The 15,990-nt window shown below is 28.8% G+C and overlaps 2 protein-coding genes across 3 annotated transcripts; one reads left to right on the top strand and one right to left on the bottom strand.

The window, feature by feature from the left end:
• The first annotated feature begins 1,666 nt into the window (after positions 1–1,666).
• Positions 1,667–5,033, top strand: LOC123296880 (short-chain specific acyl-CoA dehydrogenase, mitochondrial-like). The gene is made up of 5 exons (XM_044878574.1): positions 1,667–1,800; positions 2,942–3,358; positions 3,433–3,661; positions 3,963–4,194; positions 4,261–5,033. Exons 1-5 carry the CDS (start codon positions 1,770–1,772, stop codon positions 4,564–4,566), a joined length of 1,215 nt encoding a protein of 404 aa, XP_044734509.1. The 5' UTR covers positions 1,667–1,769; the 3' UTR covers positions 4,567–5,033.
• A 3,220-nt stretch (positions 5,034–8,253) lies between these two features.
• LOC123296713 (hydroxysteroid dehydrogenase-like protein 2) lies at positions 8,254–15,467 on the bottom strand. 2 transcript variants are annotated; one of them, XM_044878311.1, is made up of 4 exons: positions 15,226–15,419; positions 14,961–15,124; positions 14,677–14,890; positions 8,254–9,232 (listed from the first exon to the last, which is right to left on the bottom strand). In XM_044878311.1, the coding sequence occupies exons 1-4, from the start codon at positions 15,237–15,239 to the stop codon at positions 8,359–8,361; spliced, it is 1,266 nt and encodes a 421-aa protein (XP_044734246.1). In that variant the 5' UTR covers positions 15,240–15,419; the 3' UTR covers positions 8,254–8,358. The 2 variants fall into 2 exon arrangements, with proteins under 2 accessions (XP_044734246.1, XP_044734247.1); XM_044878312.1 differs by lacking the exon at positions 8,254–9,232 and adding an exon at positions 10,675–11,701 and having other exon boundaries at positions 15,226–15,467.
• Positions 15,468–15,990: the final 523 nt, after the last annotated feature.

The following is a 15,990-nucleotide window of genomic DNA, read 5'->3' as shown; positions in this document are numbered from 1 at the left end:
AATTTTAATTAATTTGTAGGTGTTGTGATTCTGACTCGCCTGCCCAATTTAATTAAAACAAACTTCTTGTTTAAATATTGAATTATCAAATCTGATTTAACTATTTTTACCTCACATTATATAGATTGGATTAAAAAAAAATCACTTTCATATAAGCTTTTGTGATATCTATTTTTCCCTTGGGTTCTGTTGGAATTTTATCTGCAGACTTATCTGGATTCGTAAAAACCAGACATCAATATTTTCCTCCGGTGGTGGGTTCTGGGTAAAATACATCTATTTAAAAAATACGCTATCCGGTTTATTGTTTGTTTTTTTTTTTTTTAAACATTTTCAAGTAATATAATGAAAAATCCAAAACTACTTATATTTTGTTTAGAATTTTATTAGACTCGAACATAAGAATTTTATTTCGATTAATTATGTATCAAACATTATTTAAAATCAATTATAAATCCGCCACTGTCCTTCCAATGGGTCATCTGATGTTTGTTTATCAAAAGTTATTAATTGGTACACATTTTTAACGAGGAAGCTAATAATCGATGACTAATACTAATACACAATACATTCAAATATAGAATGACTTTTTAAATTTTTGGATCGTGGGCCTAAATCTATTGTTTTTCGTATATAAAAATTACCGGTTTATAAAAGACGTAGTTTTTTACAATCCGTTCAATTTATGTTATGATTTAATCCATTTATTTGTCTAAATTGTATGCAATAAATAATACTGCAGTAAATAACACATTATATGGAAATTAAAACCCGTATCAAATTAACGAAACATGAAGTTATTTCTTAAAATATGTGGCGGGGAAAAAACGTTTTATTCCACCACATGATTTATAAAAAAAATTATTAAATTGTTAAAAATTGAATCATTATTCTTGGTAATTTGTTTCGGACTTTGTATTTCTAATTCTTGTATTTTTCCTAACTATCTCTACCTATGTGTGACCAAAAAGCATCAATATATATTTCATAGAAACGGTTAGCAAATTTTTTAAAAATTTTATCACTGCATAAAAAACTTTATTAGACCCACGCTACCCTGAGCCTTTAAATTTTGTTAAGAAGTCTATGTACTTATACAGTGTGTTCAAAAGTCTAGGAAAGTTAAAAATTATTTATAAAAATTTGATTATTAATTTTTTCTTCTCTTAAATTCGAAGCGGTAGTTACATTATTATAATATGAAAATGACCTTCAGAGTGTAACATCTATGCCCTAGGGCCTAGAGCGACAAGCTAGGTACCTAAATGGAATTAAATATTTGTTCAAGAATGAAAAGTAACGTACTTTTCAAATGATTTTACAGCATTGAGTATACTAATCAGCCATGTTACGCAAAAATTTTCAATACAAATCGCATGCAATTAATTATAATAATTACAATAAGAATAAAATATAATTTATTCATAAATTTTGGTTAATATATTAGTTTAGAGATAAAATAGTAGTAATCTGGTCAATCAAGTTTTCTTTAATATTTTATCAAGATATAAATAAATAAAAGCAGTCGAATAAATAAAATACGCAAAGAAAATTTATAAATAATTATCGTCATAATAATAATTACTATGTAAATTTTTGATATAATTTATAATAAATAAATAAAACGATAAAAGGTCAAAAACTATTTTACATTTAATTTTTTTTTTTTAATTTATTGACAATAAAATTTGATGTATTATAGTAGTAGGTAACATCCATATAAACAACAGTATTATTTACTTTTTTAAGCCTTGAAATTATTATTAAACATGGCCTTTACGTTGAGAAGAAGTTCTTCATGTAAGATTTGTTTCATTATTTTTTAACTCTTTCTTTCTATTTTTTTATTAAAATATTACAAATAACTGAACAAAAAGACAATAATTAGTTTGGATAAATTATTTTAATATTAAGTTTTTTTTTTTTAAACACCTTCCTGCTTTTTACAAAAAGTAAAGAAGGTCTATAAAAAAATTTGATGATCTCTTTAGCGTTTTTCTAGATAGATAAATCTATTTCGAATTAATCGGAGCAATTTAAACCGCTCAGGACCATTTTCGAACATGTATATTAATACCAACACTGTTTCTAATTTGTTTATATTATACTTAAATTCCTATAGAAGTTTATAAAATAAATTCAAGGGGTTTAATTTATTCATGCTTTTTGAACTTTTCAAAATGAAATTTAAACTAAACTTATTAAGAAGCTTAAAAAAATTTCTCATCGACCTAGCATAACCTTAAATAATCTTCAGTTCTTTAATATCCATGCGAGAAAAATATTTTCTTTCACACGCACTTTCTGTTGGACAAATATAGGCAATTATTCAGATAAATTGTAAATTTATCTACCGCGTACGGAAAATCGAATTTTAAACAACAAATAAGTTTAGCGCAGTCGTATGACGGAAAATCATATTTAGAGAACATATCCGACATTCATTATATTATTTACAAATTTCACAATTGTTGACTTCTTACAAGATACTCTTATAAAAAATTCTTATAGTAAAATTCTGATCATGCTTCCGACGTCGAATAGTCAGTACATTTGTCTAGCGTAGGTACACTATCAGAAATTCGTACTATACTTTAAAAAGACTAAACATGAATTTATTTTCTCTCGTAGTCCTCAGTTTTTTGCAGATGATCTAAACTCTAAAGTATGCTAGTTTGTCTGAAATATAGAGATAATATATAAAAAAAATCTGAAAAAATGAATTCTTCCAGTAGTATATCTAATCGGTTTTATCCAGATATAAATAATACACCTCAATGGCTAGGCTTGCCAGTGGCAACACTAAGCGATCTCGACTATTCTGGAAAGCATCTGTAAAAACCAAATACTCTGTGAGAAAATAAAAATTGTTTATTGGCAGGTTTTTAAATACCCAACAAAGGCTGTGCACAATTTTTAAAAAAATTTATTATTTTTATAGTTTTAAGCAAATATGGACAACAAGTACGTTTCTTTAGTTTACATAAACTCTCCGAAGAACATATACTTCTACAAAAAATGTGTAGAGATTTCGCTGAAACAGAATTAAAACCAATTGCTGCTGATTTAGATAAACATAAAAAATTTCCAATTGAACAAATTCAAAAAATGGGTGATTTAGGTTTAATGAGTATTAATGTATCTGAAAAGTACGGTGGTGCCGGTCAAGATTATTTATCGTTAGCATTAGCTGTAGAAGAAATATCCCGAGGATGTGGAGGAACTGGTGTAACAGTAAGTGTACATAATTGCTTGTATGCAAAACTTGTCGATGTTTTTGGAACGGAAGCACAAAAAGAACAGTTTTTGCGCCCTTTTACAAAAGGTACAATTGGATGTTTTGCTTTAAGTGAACCAGGTAATTCCAAAACGACTAAGTATATAGATGACTTACGTATTAGTAATCATAATGCATGCAGATTCATATTTAAGGTGCGGGAAGTGATGTTGGAGCTATGAGTACGACTGCTAAGAAAGATGGTGACTTTTATATATTAAATGGAACTAAATCATGGGTAACAAGTGGGTCATACGGGAAAGCAGCAGTCATATTTGCAACAGTTGATCGATCATTAAAGCATAAAGGTATTACAGCATTTTTAGTGCCAATTCCAATACCTGGATTGTCTTTAGGAAGGGAAGAAGACAAAATGGGAATTAGGTAATTTTATTATATAGACTTAATAGAACGAATGTAATGGTTTGAATTCTATATTTAGCAAATGATAATTAAAATCAATTTCGGGATCAATTCAAAATTAAAATCAATTTCAATTTTCAAATAAGTGGGAAGGTTTCTTATGATTTCTTATTTACGAAAATTTGTAAGTGGTCTGTTTATTATAGGCTTTCGTGGAAAAAATTACTGAAATAAAAATTTGATCAGGAGTTTAAACCATAACTTCTGGTTTGCATCACTTTGTGGAAAAACCTCAATATTACATATAATATTTATTTTTTAGGGCATCATCAACGTGTAATATAATCCTAGAAGATGTACGAATTCCTGTTGAAAATCTTCTAGGCACCGTTGGTGGAGGATTTAAAATTGCAATGGCACAATTAGATGGTGCGCGTGTTGGAATTGCCGCACAAGCATTAGGCATAGCACAAGCAGCACTCGAATGTGCAATAAGTTATGCTAATCAACGCCAGGCGTTTGGTCAACCTATCATTAAGTTACAAGCTATAAAAGTATGTCACGAAAACTTTAAATTATTACCATATTGTTTAAATATTAACATAATATACATATTCTAGATAAAATTAGCTGAAATGGCGACAAGATTAGAAGCAGCGCGATTAATGGTATGGCGTTCAGCTGTTGCTAAAGATACTGAAACACGTTCAACAAAAGAATCATCGATGGGTAAATTATTAGCCAGCGAAACGGCCACATTTGTAACACACCAGTGTATACAAATATTAGGTGGAATGGGTTACGTAACAGATATGCCGGCTGAAAGACATTATAGAGATGCTCGTATTACTGAAATTTATGGTGGTATTTCAGACATACAAAAGTTAGTCATCGGTGATTTAGTTAATAAAGAATATGGATATTAAAAATTCAACGACTGTTTATTATTAATTGGGTTATGAGTTCTATCTTGGCTCTTCTTTCGGCCTAGAAGTTATCGCAAACATTTATTCATAAATAAAAAAGTTTAAAAGTAGTTTTGACCGATCAAAACCTCTTTTGACTCGCAGTTAAGAGTTTTGACTATAACATAATTGGAATAGCACAATTCTGTTATATTAACTGATCGGAAAACTCTTCTCAAACTTACTTACTAACCAATTAGTTGAAATCTTTCAATATTCTGAACCATATTTTTAAACTAAATGACTATGAATTCCTGATCAAATATCTATGGACACAAAATTTGTTTACGAATAAACATAAACATGAGAATTTGTATGCCTCCGTAACTATGAAACTATTCATAGAGGATACTTTTGCAAATGAATACTTTATAGATTAGAGCAGACCGTAAATTACTAGCATATTTCAAATTTAAATAATCTAATTATGTTATAAGAGAAGTTAGTAAATAAGACCTTTATAAAACTAAAAAATAATTATAATCAAACTATAGACACTGACCCTATAGTCACTTTTTATAATTTCAAATTGAACTTTACTTTCACTAATAAGACATTTTTCTATAAGTATAGTTTGTAAAAAGTACTTATAATAAGTGTAAAAATACTCAATAAGAGATCATTTTGTGGATTAATCGTTTTATGGTTATTCCATCGAAAGATGAAATAATTGGTGCTATAGCACAATACAGAATCTTAGCAAAACTGCGCTCAGGTGTGGCAGCATTTACACTCCTGTATAATGATTTAATAAATACGGGTTATAGAATCGATTTCTTCTACACAAAAATTTACACTTATGTTTTTTTATTGCCTATTAAGATTCATATTACATGAATGTGAAATTTTGGTAGAAAAAATCGTTTCGTTAGTACGAATAATTCGAAATTATTATTTTTTGTGGGGTAAAACTATCTTTAAAAAAATTATTGATTTGGTGCAGGGTCCTTTAACAATAAATTAAGATAAATTTATCAGAAAAATTATAATAAAGTTTGGATCGTTTTGAGATTATTTGTAAATAGAAATCTTTTTAATGTAATTTTCTAATAAATATTTTCTAAACGTATTTTTTTAATTTTGAATTCAATTAACAAACAGGACAGGTAAATTTAAAAATGAAACTAACATAAACATATGAGATCATACCTATAATGAAAAAAGAAGATAAAAGAGGATAATTAAACAAAACAGATTTTAATAAAATAATGATATATCTTTTTGTCTAAAAATTTTAAACATTAACAATATAATACATTTGGTTTATTAGTAACATCTTTTAAAGCTGAGTGATATTTGTATAAGCAGTTTTAAATGTGGAATTCCTATCATAGGACTGAAGCGATTACAGCCTTAAAATTTCAAATTCGCCTCAATGCCATCAATATAATTGCCAATATGTAACTCCAATCATTTAGTTAAAATTAAGAATGATTTTAACAAACATAAAATCGACTATACATCGTAGAAAAATGTACCTCATAGTTTATCTTTCAAACTGCTCAACAATTTTTCTAATTTCATTGCTTTTTGGAGATTGCCACTAACTTTCAATTTTCCTGTCATAAGGGCTATAGAAGCTTTTAGGTTTCCACTAAACAAATCAACAAATTTATCGCTGTTCATTTTGAGAATAGCATCAGGTTTTGATGGGGCAGGTCCTGGGCCAGCAGCTGCATTCCCTGTTCTTAAATCAATATGCCAAACTCCTTCTTCTTTACCACTTATATTAAATTCATATAAAGCATTTATTTTTTCACCCATTTCTGGATTAATGGCAGTTTGTATTTTTGAAAATAAACCCGCAACTTTTCCACCAGTAGCTTCACTCGAATACCCTCTTGCCATTGTGTATGCTACTTGTGGTGCAAAACTTAAAAGAGATGAAATGTTCAATATGTGACCATGGTCACTTTTCTTTAAATGTGGTAAACATTCTTTAGATCTAAAAAATATAAAAATTAATATAATATTTATTGAAATATATAATTTTTTTTCTAAAAATTTTCATTTCAATACCAGTCGAACAGTTTTTTTGAATTTCAAACATAATTAGTGAGTGAGCATAAGCAATTTCTAAATGACCCTAACGGATTGGGTGAAATTTGATATTTTTGAAATCTGTAGCTTTCTAATTTGTATCTCTACAGGTCTCATTTCTGAAAAAATATAAACGCTGAAAAAAAGGTTTCAGGTTACCCTGAAAAAAAAACTAATACAATGATTCAAACAGCGACGGGTTAATCAGGGGGCTAGTTGGAGCTGTATCCCGGTCCCCGTAAGCTCCAGGATCCCAATGCTATTGAAGAATTTTTCAAAAAAAAAAAAAATCAACTAATAATACAAATACGTAGTGATAATTTCCAATCCTACATTTTACCTGAACAAATTATTTTCGTTGGAAATATACAGGCCGTTTTCTAAAGCATTTCTACTGGAGAGTCAATGTTAAATAAATAAATATTAAATAATATTCAAATTCAGAGTCTATTGAAAATGGAAATGAATTAATAAATCTACAACAAATTTTTCCAAATATTTGCATTGCATACAGATTATATTGTTGCAAATAGCAAAATGCGAGATGGAAAGGTAATTTTCTGTCTTTAAGCGAATAAAAAATACGTACACATCAATGATGACTTATTAAAAATTTTTTGCTTCATCAAGACTCAGCATTGAACAAGATTTCTTACGAACACTTTATTTCCAGAAAGAAATATATGTAATAATAAAATTTTTGCCAGTAAGTTATGCTTTATGCGTTCGGTTTTCGTTTACTATTGCTTAAATTGTGAAACTGAGTTTACTATCATTATTTTAGTCAAAATTTTGCAAGTAAATATTCTTGAAATTTTGCGAATCATTATTCATTCGCATTCGAAAAATCAACAAGCATATGTCATTATCAGTTTTTACATAATTCTTGGGAGATAAAAGTGGGATAAATTTAAAAAACAAACCAGAATTTAATAAAATAATAAGAATGTATATTTTGTTATAAAAATAGTAAACATTAACAATACAATACGTTTTTTAGTTAATTATTAATACCATCCTTAAATCTGAGTGAATTTTGTAAAAGTATATTTAAATTAACAAATTTAAATTCACATAAAGATATAATAAACATATTAGACAGTTGAACATATTCGGCTTCGTTTATTCTCGAATTTTTTATAAATTATTTAACAAATTTTCCTATTTTCCAATCAACGAAATTTATCAAAATCTTTAAATTTTTGATTTAAAGTCACTCATTTTAATAAAGTAACGGTAATTATAGATCTTAATTTAATGGTTTAGGACATATTATTATAATTTACGATTATATTATTATAATTGAAGAAGGCAGTCGCGAAAGGCAAATTTTCTAACGGATAAGCGCTATTATTTATTAATTTTCTTTTTATTTAAAAAAATTTCAGAAATTGTGATAAATATTTAAACAAAAAAACATTCCTTTTTTAAGTAACATTGTAAAATTATTTTGAACACAGAGGCGGTCCTAATAACACAATATAATACTTTTTTTTAAGATTTAACCACATGATAAATAAACTTTGAACATATTATAATTACATTTTAATCAGTTTTGTACGAGTTATAAAAAACCAATAAATTAAAAAAATTAGGAATGAATTATTGCAAATGAAAAAAATCGACTAGACACTGTAGAAAGAATAATTAAAATTAAACTTACATATTTATTTACCTTCCCAAAACTTTAAAGTTGTGACCCTAAAATATACCTTATAATTTCGATTTCAAACTGCCCATTAGTTTTTCTAATTTCATTGCCTTTTGAAGATTGCCACTAATTTTCAATTTTCCAGACATAAAGGCAGTAGTAGCCTTTAGTTTTCCACTGAACATATCAAAGAATTTATCGCTATCCATTGTTAGGGTGGCATCCGGTTTTGACGGAGCAGGTCCTGGGCCAGCCGCAGCATTCCCTGTTCGTAAATCAATATGCCAAACACCTGCCTCTTTGCCAGTTACATTAAATTCATACAAGGCATTCAATTTTTCCGAAATTTGTGGATTAATTGTAGTCTTTATTTTTGAAAATAAACCTTCTATTTTTCCTCCAGTTGCATTAGCTTCAACTTTTCCCTTCCCTAAACCACCGACACCCTCATTAATTTGTGGACCTGAATAACCTTTTGATTCTTCTGCTGGTTCAGGAACAAAGAAATCTGGTATTAAGGGTCCTTCATATGTAGGGTCAACCAAATATTGTTTCATATCAGTAACACCAAATTTCTTCAAAATTTCATCATCAATAAAGAAATTTCCAGTAGTTGTCTTTGGATTTTCGCATAAAATTCCATAGGCCGCATCAGCTAAAATTTCTGGTTTTCTACTGCTTTTTGCTGATTCAGGGCCCATTAACATATCCATAGCAGCTGTAGATATTGCTGTACGAGGCCATAATGCATTTACACCAATACCGTATGGTTTAAATTCTTCGGCCATGCCTAACACACACATTGACATACCATACTTTGCCATTGTGTATGCGACATGAGGTGCAAACCAATTTGGAGTCATCAGTAAAGGAGGTGAAAGATTTATAATATGAGCGTGATCACTTTTCTTTAAATACGGTAAACATTCTTTGGATCTGAAAAATATAAAAATACATGCAGATTAAATTTATGTAGAATTTAAAAATAATATTATATACAATTGTTGTTTAATATTTTTTACACTCAAAACAGTAAAACAGTTTATTAAGTGGACCTCTATCTTGCCACTCGTACAGAAATCTTGTAGGTTCGACAGAGATCACAAGGCTGGAGGAAATGAACCAAACATGGTAGAAAATAGAAAAGGGTAAGACGAGGAGTTGAATTGAAATTGTTAAAAAAGATTTAGAAAGGATTCCTTCTCATGCTACGACATTCCTTCTACCACTACCAAATCAATGAGAGGGGAAAACGAATATGTGATTTTTATAGTTAAAAGGTGATAGTTTCTTTTATGAAATGACAAATTTTTTAGCATTAAAAATTATATTGACAACTAGAATTAATAAAATTACATAAACATTAAGAGTGTGTCTGAAATTCAATCCAGCTTAGGTCACTAGGGTGACGCCGTTAATTAATGAATTAGCGGATAGAATTTCATGCTGGTCACGTAAACTGGAATAATTTCAGAACGAGTTAACAATTTTCCTGAGAGGTTGCGTAATCGGACCTATATAATAATGTCAAATAGGTTAACAAAAAAACATGCAATTACTCATTGCTGACTTTACTTACTATCACCATTTAATCAAAATTTTACGAATAAATTATTTGCCTTGAAAAAATATTTTTAAATCAATTTCGCAAATTTTCCAATCATTGGCCAATTTATTTTTCAATAGTCTTAAAGTAGCTGTGTTCCCTGTATGCCAATGGGTATTTCATAGATAAAATTGGGGCATTTTTCATATTGCGTTGCTCACACTTTGGCTTCGAGTTGACACCAATTTGACAATACACATTGAACACAGCTAGGATCAATTAGCTATTATTTATTATATTTTCTGCTGTGGAATAAAAACTTGTAAAATTGAATAGGGATACAAAAATATAACGAAATTTAATAAAATAGTAAGATATTTTTGTAATAAAAATGGTGTACATTAACAATATAATACATTTTTTAGTTTATTATTAGTAACATCCTTAAATCTGAGTGAAATTTGTAAAAGTAATCTTAACTAATTTAAATTCGCATAAAGATATTCGAGATATTTGTAATAAAAGTAGTCTTAAGGCTTTTGTCTCTCTACAATATTGTAAAAAAGTATTGGACTGTATGCGTTGTATGCACAGTAAGAGTATATACAAGCTTGCAATGAAATAATGAATAATTTTTAACTATAATGTACTATTTAACTGTTTGTATAGATACAATATAAAATGTGTGATGAATTTAAAATTATGTTAACATAGTTATTTCTTCCGCACTCTAACTATAGACACTTGTATTCAACAATAAATTTTTTTGCATTTACACAACAATGAAACGGTAAATAATTTTGGTTTTTTCTTTTTTTTAACTCAGAACAAATACATCAAAGCTCAGTTAGTTTTTTGAATATATCTGACTGTTAAACACAATCAATATTCTGAATGAAATACTAAAGAATTTTCGATAATAGATTGGCAGTAGAAAGACACACTAATAACTTTATTAAACCTTTTAAGTAGTGTCATAAATAGTACTTTATAATTTCGCTTTCAAACTGCCCATTAGTTTTTCTAATTTCATTGCTTTTTGAAGATTGCCACTAATTTTCAATTTTCCAGTCATAAAGGCAGTAGTGGCCTTTAGTTTTCCACTGAACATATCGAAGAATTTATCGCTATCCATTGTTAGGGTGGCATCAGGTTTAGACGGAGCTGGTCCTGGACCAGCCGCAGCATTTCCTGTTCGTAAATCAATATGCCAAACTCCTGGCTCTTTACCAGTTACATTAAATTCATACAAGGCATTCAATTTTTCCGAAATTTGTGGATTAATGGTAGCCTTTATTTTTGAAAATAATCCTTCTATTTTTCCTCCGGTTGCATTAGCTTCAACTTTTCCCTTCCCTAAACCACCGACACCCTCATTAATTTGTGGACCCGAATATTCTTTTGATTCTTCAGTTGGTTCAACGAAGAAATCAGGTATTAAAGGTCCTTCATATGTAGGGTCAACCAAATATTGTTTCAAATCAGTAACACCAAATTTCGGTAAAATTTCATCATCAATAAAGAAATTTCCAGTTGTTGTTTTTGGATTTTCGCATAATATTCCATAGGCAGCATCAGCTAAAATTTCTGGTTTTCTACTGCTTTGTGCTGATTCAGGGCCCATTAACATATTCATAGCGGCTGTAGATATTGCTGTACGTGGCCATAATGCATTTACACCAATACCGTATGGTTTAAATTCTTCGGCCATGCCTAGCACACACATTGACATACCATATTTTGCCATTGTGTATGCCACATGAGGTGCAAACCAATTTGGAGTCATCAGTAAAGGAGGTGAAAGATTTATAATGTGGGCATGATCACTTTTCTTTAAATATGGTAAACACTCTTTGGATCTAACAAATATAAAAAGACACGCAAATAATAATTTTTGGCAAATTTTAAAAAATACTACTATAAGGTTTTTGAATATTATTAACGATGTTCCAGCATGGTATTTGCAGTTTCTATGTTAAAGCAATGGTACAATTTTTTTTTCGACAGAATTTAACGAAAAATTAAATTTAAGAATTTAATAATGCTTACTATTAATTCCCAAAGTTTCAGAAATTTTGACCGTTTAAAATGGGAAATAATTATGCCAACGTCCCAATTTCGATCAATTTAAGTCAAAATTAATATCTCGAAAGTGAAAATTAATTTCTAAATTTTTTTTTTAGAATTGTATTGTATAAACATTTTTTTCTACTTTTTCTTCAATATATAATAAATATCTGGATGACCGAGCTTCGCTCGGTTATTCGCCAATAGATGTCAGCAAGAGTCATATTTTTCACTTTAGACTACTCAAACGCCTCCTTTTTGTTATGTTATAATTTGCATTGTATTTCATTAATTACGTTATACACCAATAGATGTCTGATGAATTTTTCATGAAAAGACGGATAAAAGGACATTTCTGATAAATGAAACCTAGCTAGATCGACTTATCGCCCCAAAAAACCCCTACATACTCATTTTCATGAAAATCGTTGGAGCCATTTCCAAGATCGTTGATATATATATATATATATATATATATATATATATATATATATATATATATATATATATATATATATATATATATATATATATATATATATATATATATATATATATATATATATATATACAAGAATTGCTCGTTTAAATATATAAGATAAGATAAGATATCATAAAAAATAGTTGGAGAGACCGGACATTTTACATGCTTTAAATGGGACATGACCCTCAAAATCGCGAACTTTGTCTTTAAATATCTCGCGATCTAAACGGTCAAAAATTATGAAATTTTAGGAATTCATAAATAAAGCTATTATAAACCCGAGAAAAAAAATTCGGCCAAATCTGTCGAAAAGTGATTTCATGCTGGTACTACCTTAAATGGAACAATTTTTCTTTTTAGCGATAATTTCATTAAGTAGGCAGGCTTACAAAAAAAATATTTCCGATCCCTTTTCCAAAAGCAAAGTTTTGGTATCTTTTTTCATTTATTATAAGAACCGCCTTATTATTTGGCTCTTACTTTTCAAGAGACGTCGAATTTGAAAATAGGTGGAAAATTCCGTCTTTACATGATATGGATTACCGTGTTCATGATATGGATTTTTTTTTTAAACTATGTCCTATTCTAAAGAAACTTGGTAAGCTAATATAAGTTGTTAAGTTTGGCCTCATTTACAGACATGGATGATAAACGCCATTCTATTTATGACCATCTAGTAGGGCCGGATTTCGAATTCGGATGCCCTGGGGTCAACAGTTGGTGGAGGTTCCTTAATCTGTTTAGGTGTAAGTATACTCAAGCTGGACAACATGCATGATACATTTCAAACGTTTATTCCTAGTGGTGGGTTCATTTAAAATCGTTTTTCAATACTATATTAAACAAACTTTGCGCGATTTCTTATACCACGAAAAATGTCGCTTTCCAAACTAAGAAGTGTCAGATTCGACAAGCGTTCTTGATGCAATCTATTTTTATTGAGCTTCAGTTTCGATAAAGATCTCGCATCACTACAATTCGTCACCATCATCGATACATACATGCATGGTACAATTTCAGACAAGCATGTTTCAGAACACATTCCACAACTGATTAATATAATCTTTCGGTTAAAAAATTTGGTTTCTGTTGGATTAAAAAGTGAATCGACAAAAAAATATAATTTTCTGATTTTTTTCCAATTGGTAAAGGCTCTTGGCTGTTGGTGGTCCTTGAGTCGCAACCCCATTCTAGATCCGGCCCTGCATCTAGACCATCCAAAGTCAAATCAGGAAAAGGGTTCCCAGGAAAACCATGGAAAAGTACTACTAATAAGTTTCTTATTGATCTAAATTTCATAGTCATAGTGTAAAAAACCAAAAACTGTTGAAATAATCTCAAATGTCAACAAAGCACACAAATACAAATAATATAATAAATAAAAATTGGAATATAATAAAAAGAGAATTGAAAAAAATTAAGATTAACTTGACAAACACTAGTCAAGTATTTATGACGGATGACCGTTGCGCCATCTCGTGTTTTATTTTTTGTAAACAGTGATTCAGCAGAAATAATAGGAGAGCTGGTAGACATTTCTGGGTAGATTATGAGGCAACTTGTAACGTCAATTGTAATCGAAAGACTTTCACGGTAAATAAAAATTGTATACATGAGTATAATAAACAAACACAAGTAATAAATAAGAAGAAGTTATTTCAAGTTGGCTTAACTGATTAAGGAATAATTTTTCAAAATGTTTACAAATTTATTTAAATTGTACCTAATCAAATCAACTTGAAAGATAAAATTAGATTTCAAAATTTCCGCACTTGAAAATTTTTTTAAATTTTATATATAAAAATTATATATATAACGATACTAATTCATAAAAACATAAATATTTCAATTCTTGAATCAAAATATTTTATAAAATGCTGTGTATTTCATCTCTTAATTGATTTTGCGCAATTTTAATAGAGTAGTCGTTATCTCAAATCAAAAGTAATAACGGTACTAATTCATGTCTACAATTTATATGAACAGTATAAATTCTAGGTACACGAAAGTATCATTGTGCAGTCCGCCACCAAATTAGCAAAGAGTAACATTCATAATAAGAGTAATCACGACTAGCTAATTCTTACTGATGATGACTACATGGTAGTCGAAATACGTATTTGTAAAATACAAAAAACTGATCTAGGAAATTGGGGCATAAATCGAAATTTATTTCGAAATATCCTAGAGTTCTCATTTATTATCTTCGATAATATTTATGTACCAAATATGTTCTAGTTTAAAAAATTCATAAAAAACTTAAAAACATATTATACTACTTACACTAAGAAAGTTCCTCTGGTGTTGATATTATGCATTAAATCGTAACGTTTCATGTCAGTGTCAGGTGTAGCAGTTAAAGAAATTGCGGATGCATTATTAATTACGATATCAATACCACCGAATTTTTGGACAGCTTCAGAAATAGCCTTCTTAACAGAATTTTCGTCACGAACATCCACTACACAGGGTAACGCTTTACCACCATTATCTTCGACTATAAAATTTCCCATAAGTTAATAATAATAAACAACAGATTTTTTTTTAAAAACAAATATTAAACTTACTTTCTTTGGCAGCTGTATAAATTGTACCCGGTAATTTTGGATGTGGTTCAGCTGTTTTAGCAGCAATAACAATATTTGCACCATCTTTGGCAGCTTTTAAAGCAATTGCTTTTCCTATACCACGACTTGCACCTGTTATGAACAAAGTGCGTCCAGCTAATTTTCTAGAACACAAATAATCGAATATTAATAATTAAGAAAATTTAGGATTAATTTTTTAACAATGCCAACTTGGCATAAAAATTGAAATTTTACAGTAATTTACCCTGTATTGATCATGATTGAACCTTATGTAAGTATGTAAGTTGACTGAATCGGAACAAGCAACCAATTTCGAAAAACTTTACACATCCAATCTATTTAAATAGTCCTAGAGATGTTTTTAGTTGAGTTGTAATCAAAGTACAATGTCCAATTTTTTTAACATAGATTACCGTTCTATGGTATTTAATTAAATGACATGTATTATTTTAAGGGGCATTATGCCCTAAATTAGTAACCCCACTTTTAATACCAGCTACATAATTGGAAGGGAAATCGAATTTTTCTTTACTTTTGCAAAAGATTAAGGTCTTAGTTTAAAATAATATTAATAAAATAGAATACAATATTGGGCATTATGTATAAACGAAATGTTAAATGTTTGAATTTCGTAATTTATTTTAATTAAGGCTATTTCACATGAACATGAAAAAACGTCAAATACATATTTTTATGGCATGTTTATATTTACGTCGGCGTTATATTTAACGCTTTTATATATTCGCTCCGTGCGTGAGTTTCGTTTCCATGGTAACGATACACTACTTTAATTATAGAATTGTATGGATGCATATATAATTGTGTGGATTGCATTTAAGACTTACATTGAAAATTTAATATTATTGTCTCACAAATCTAAATAAATAATTATGATAATTTACATTTGAAAAATAATATTTGTGCAATTTGATTTCTTATTTTCACAATTTTTAATGCATTAAGTTTAATTAATTCATGTTTTACAATAATTTTAATTTGACATTTCTAT

This window comes from Chrysoperla carnea, chromosome 3 (assembly GCF_905475395.1).
Source record: "Chrysoperla carnea chromosome 3, inChrCarn1.1, whole genome shotgun sequence".
Taxonomy (NCBI): domain Eukaryota; kingdom Metazoa; phylum Arthropoda; class Insecta; order Neuroptera; family Chrysopidae; genus Chrysoperla; species Chrysoperla carnea.
This window is presented reverse-complemented; position numbering and strand designations above follow the sequence as displayed.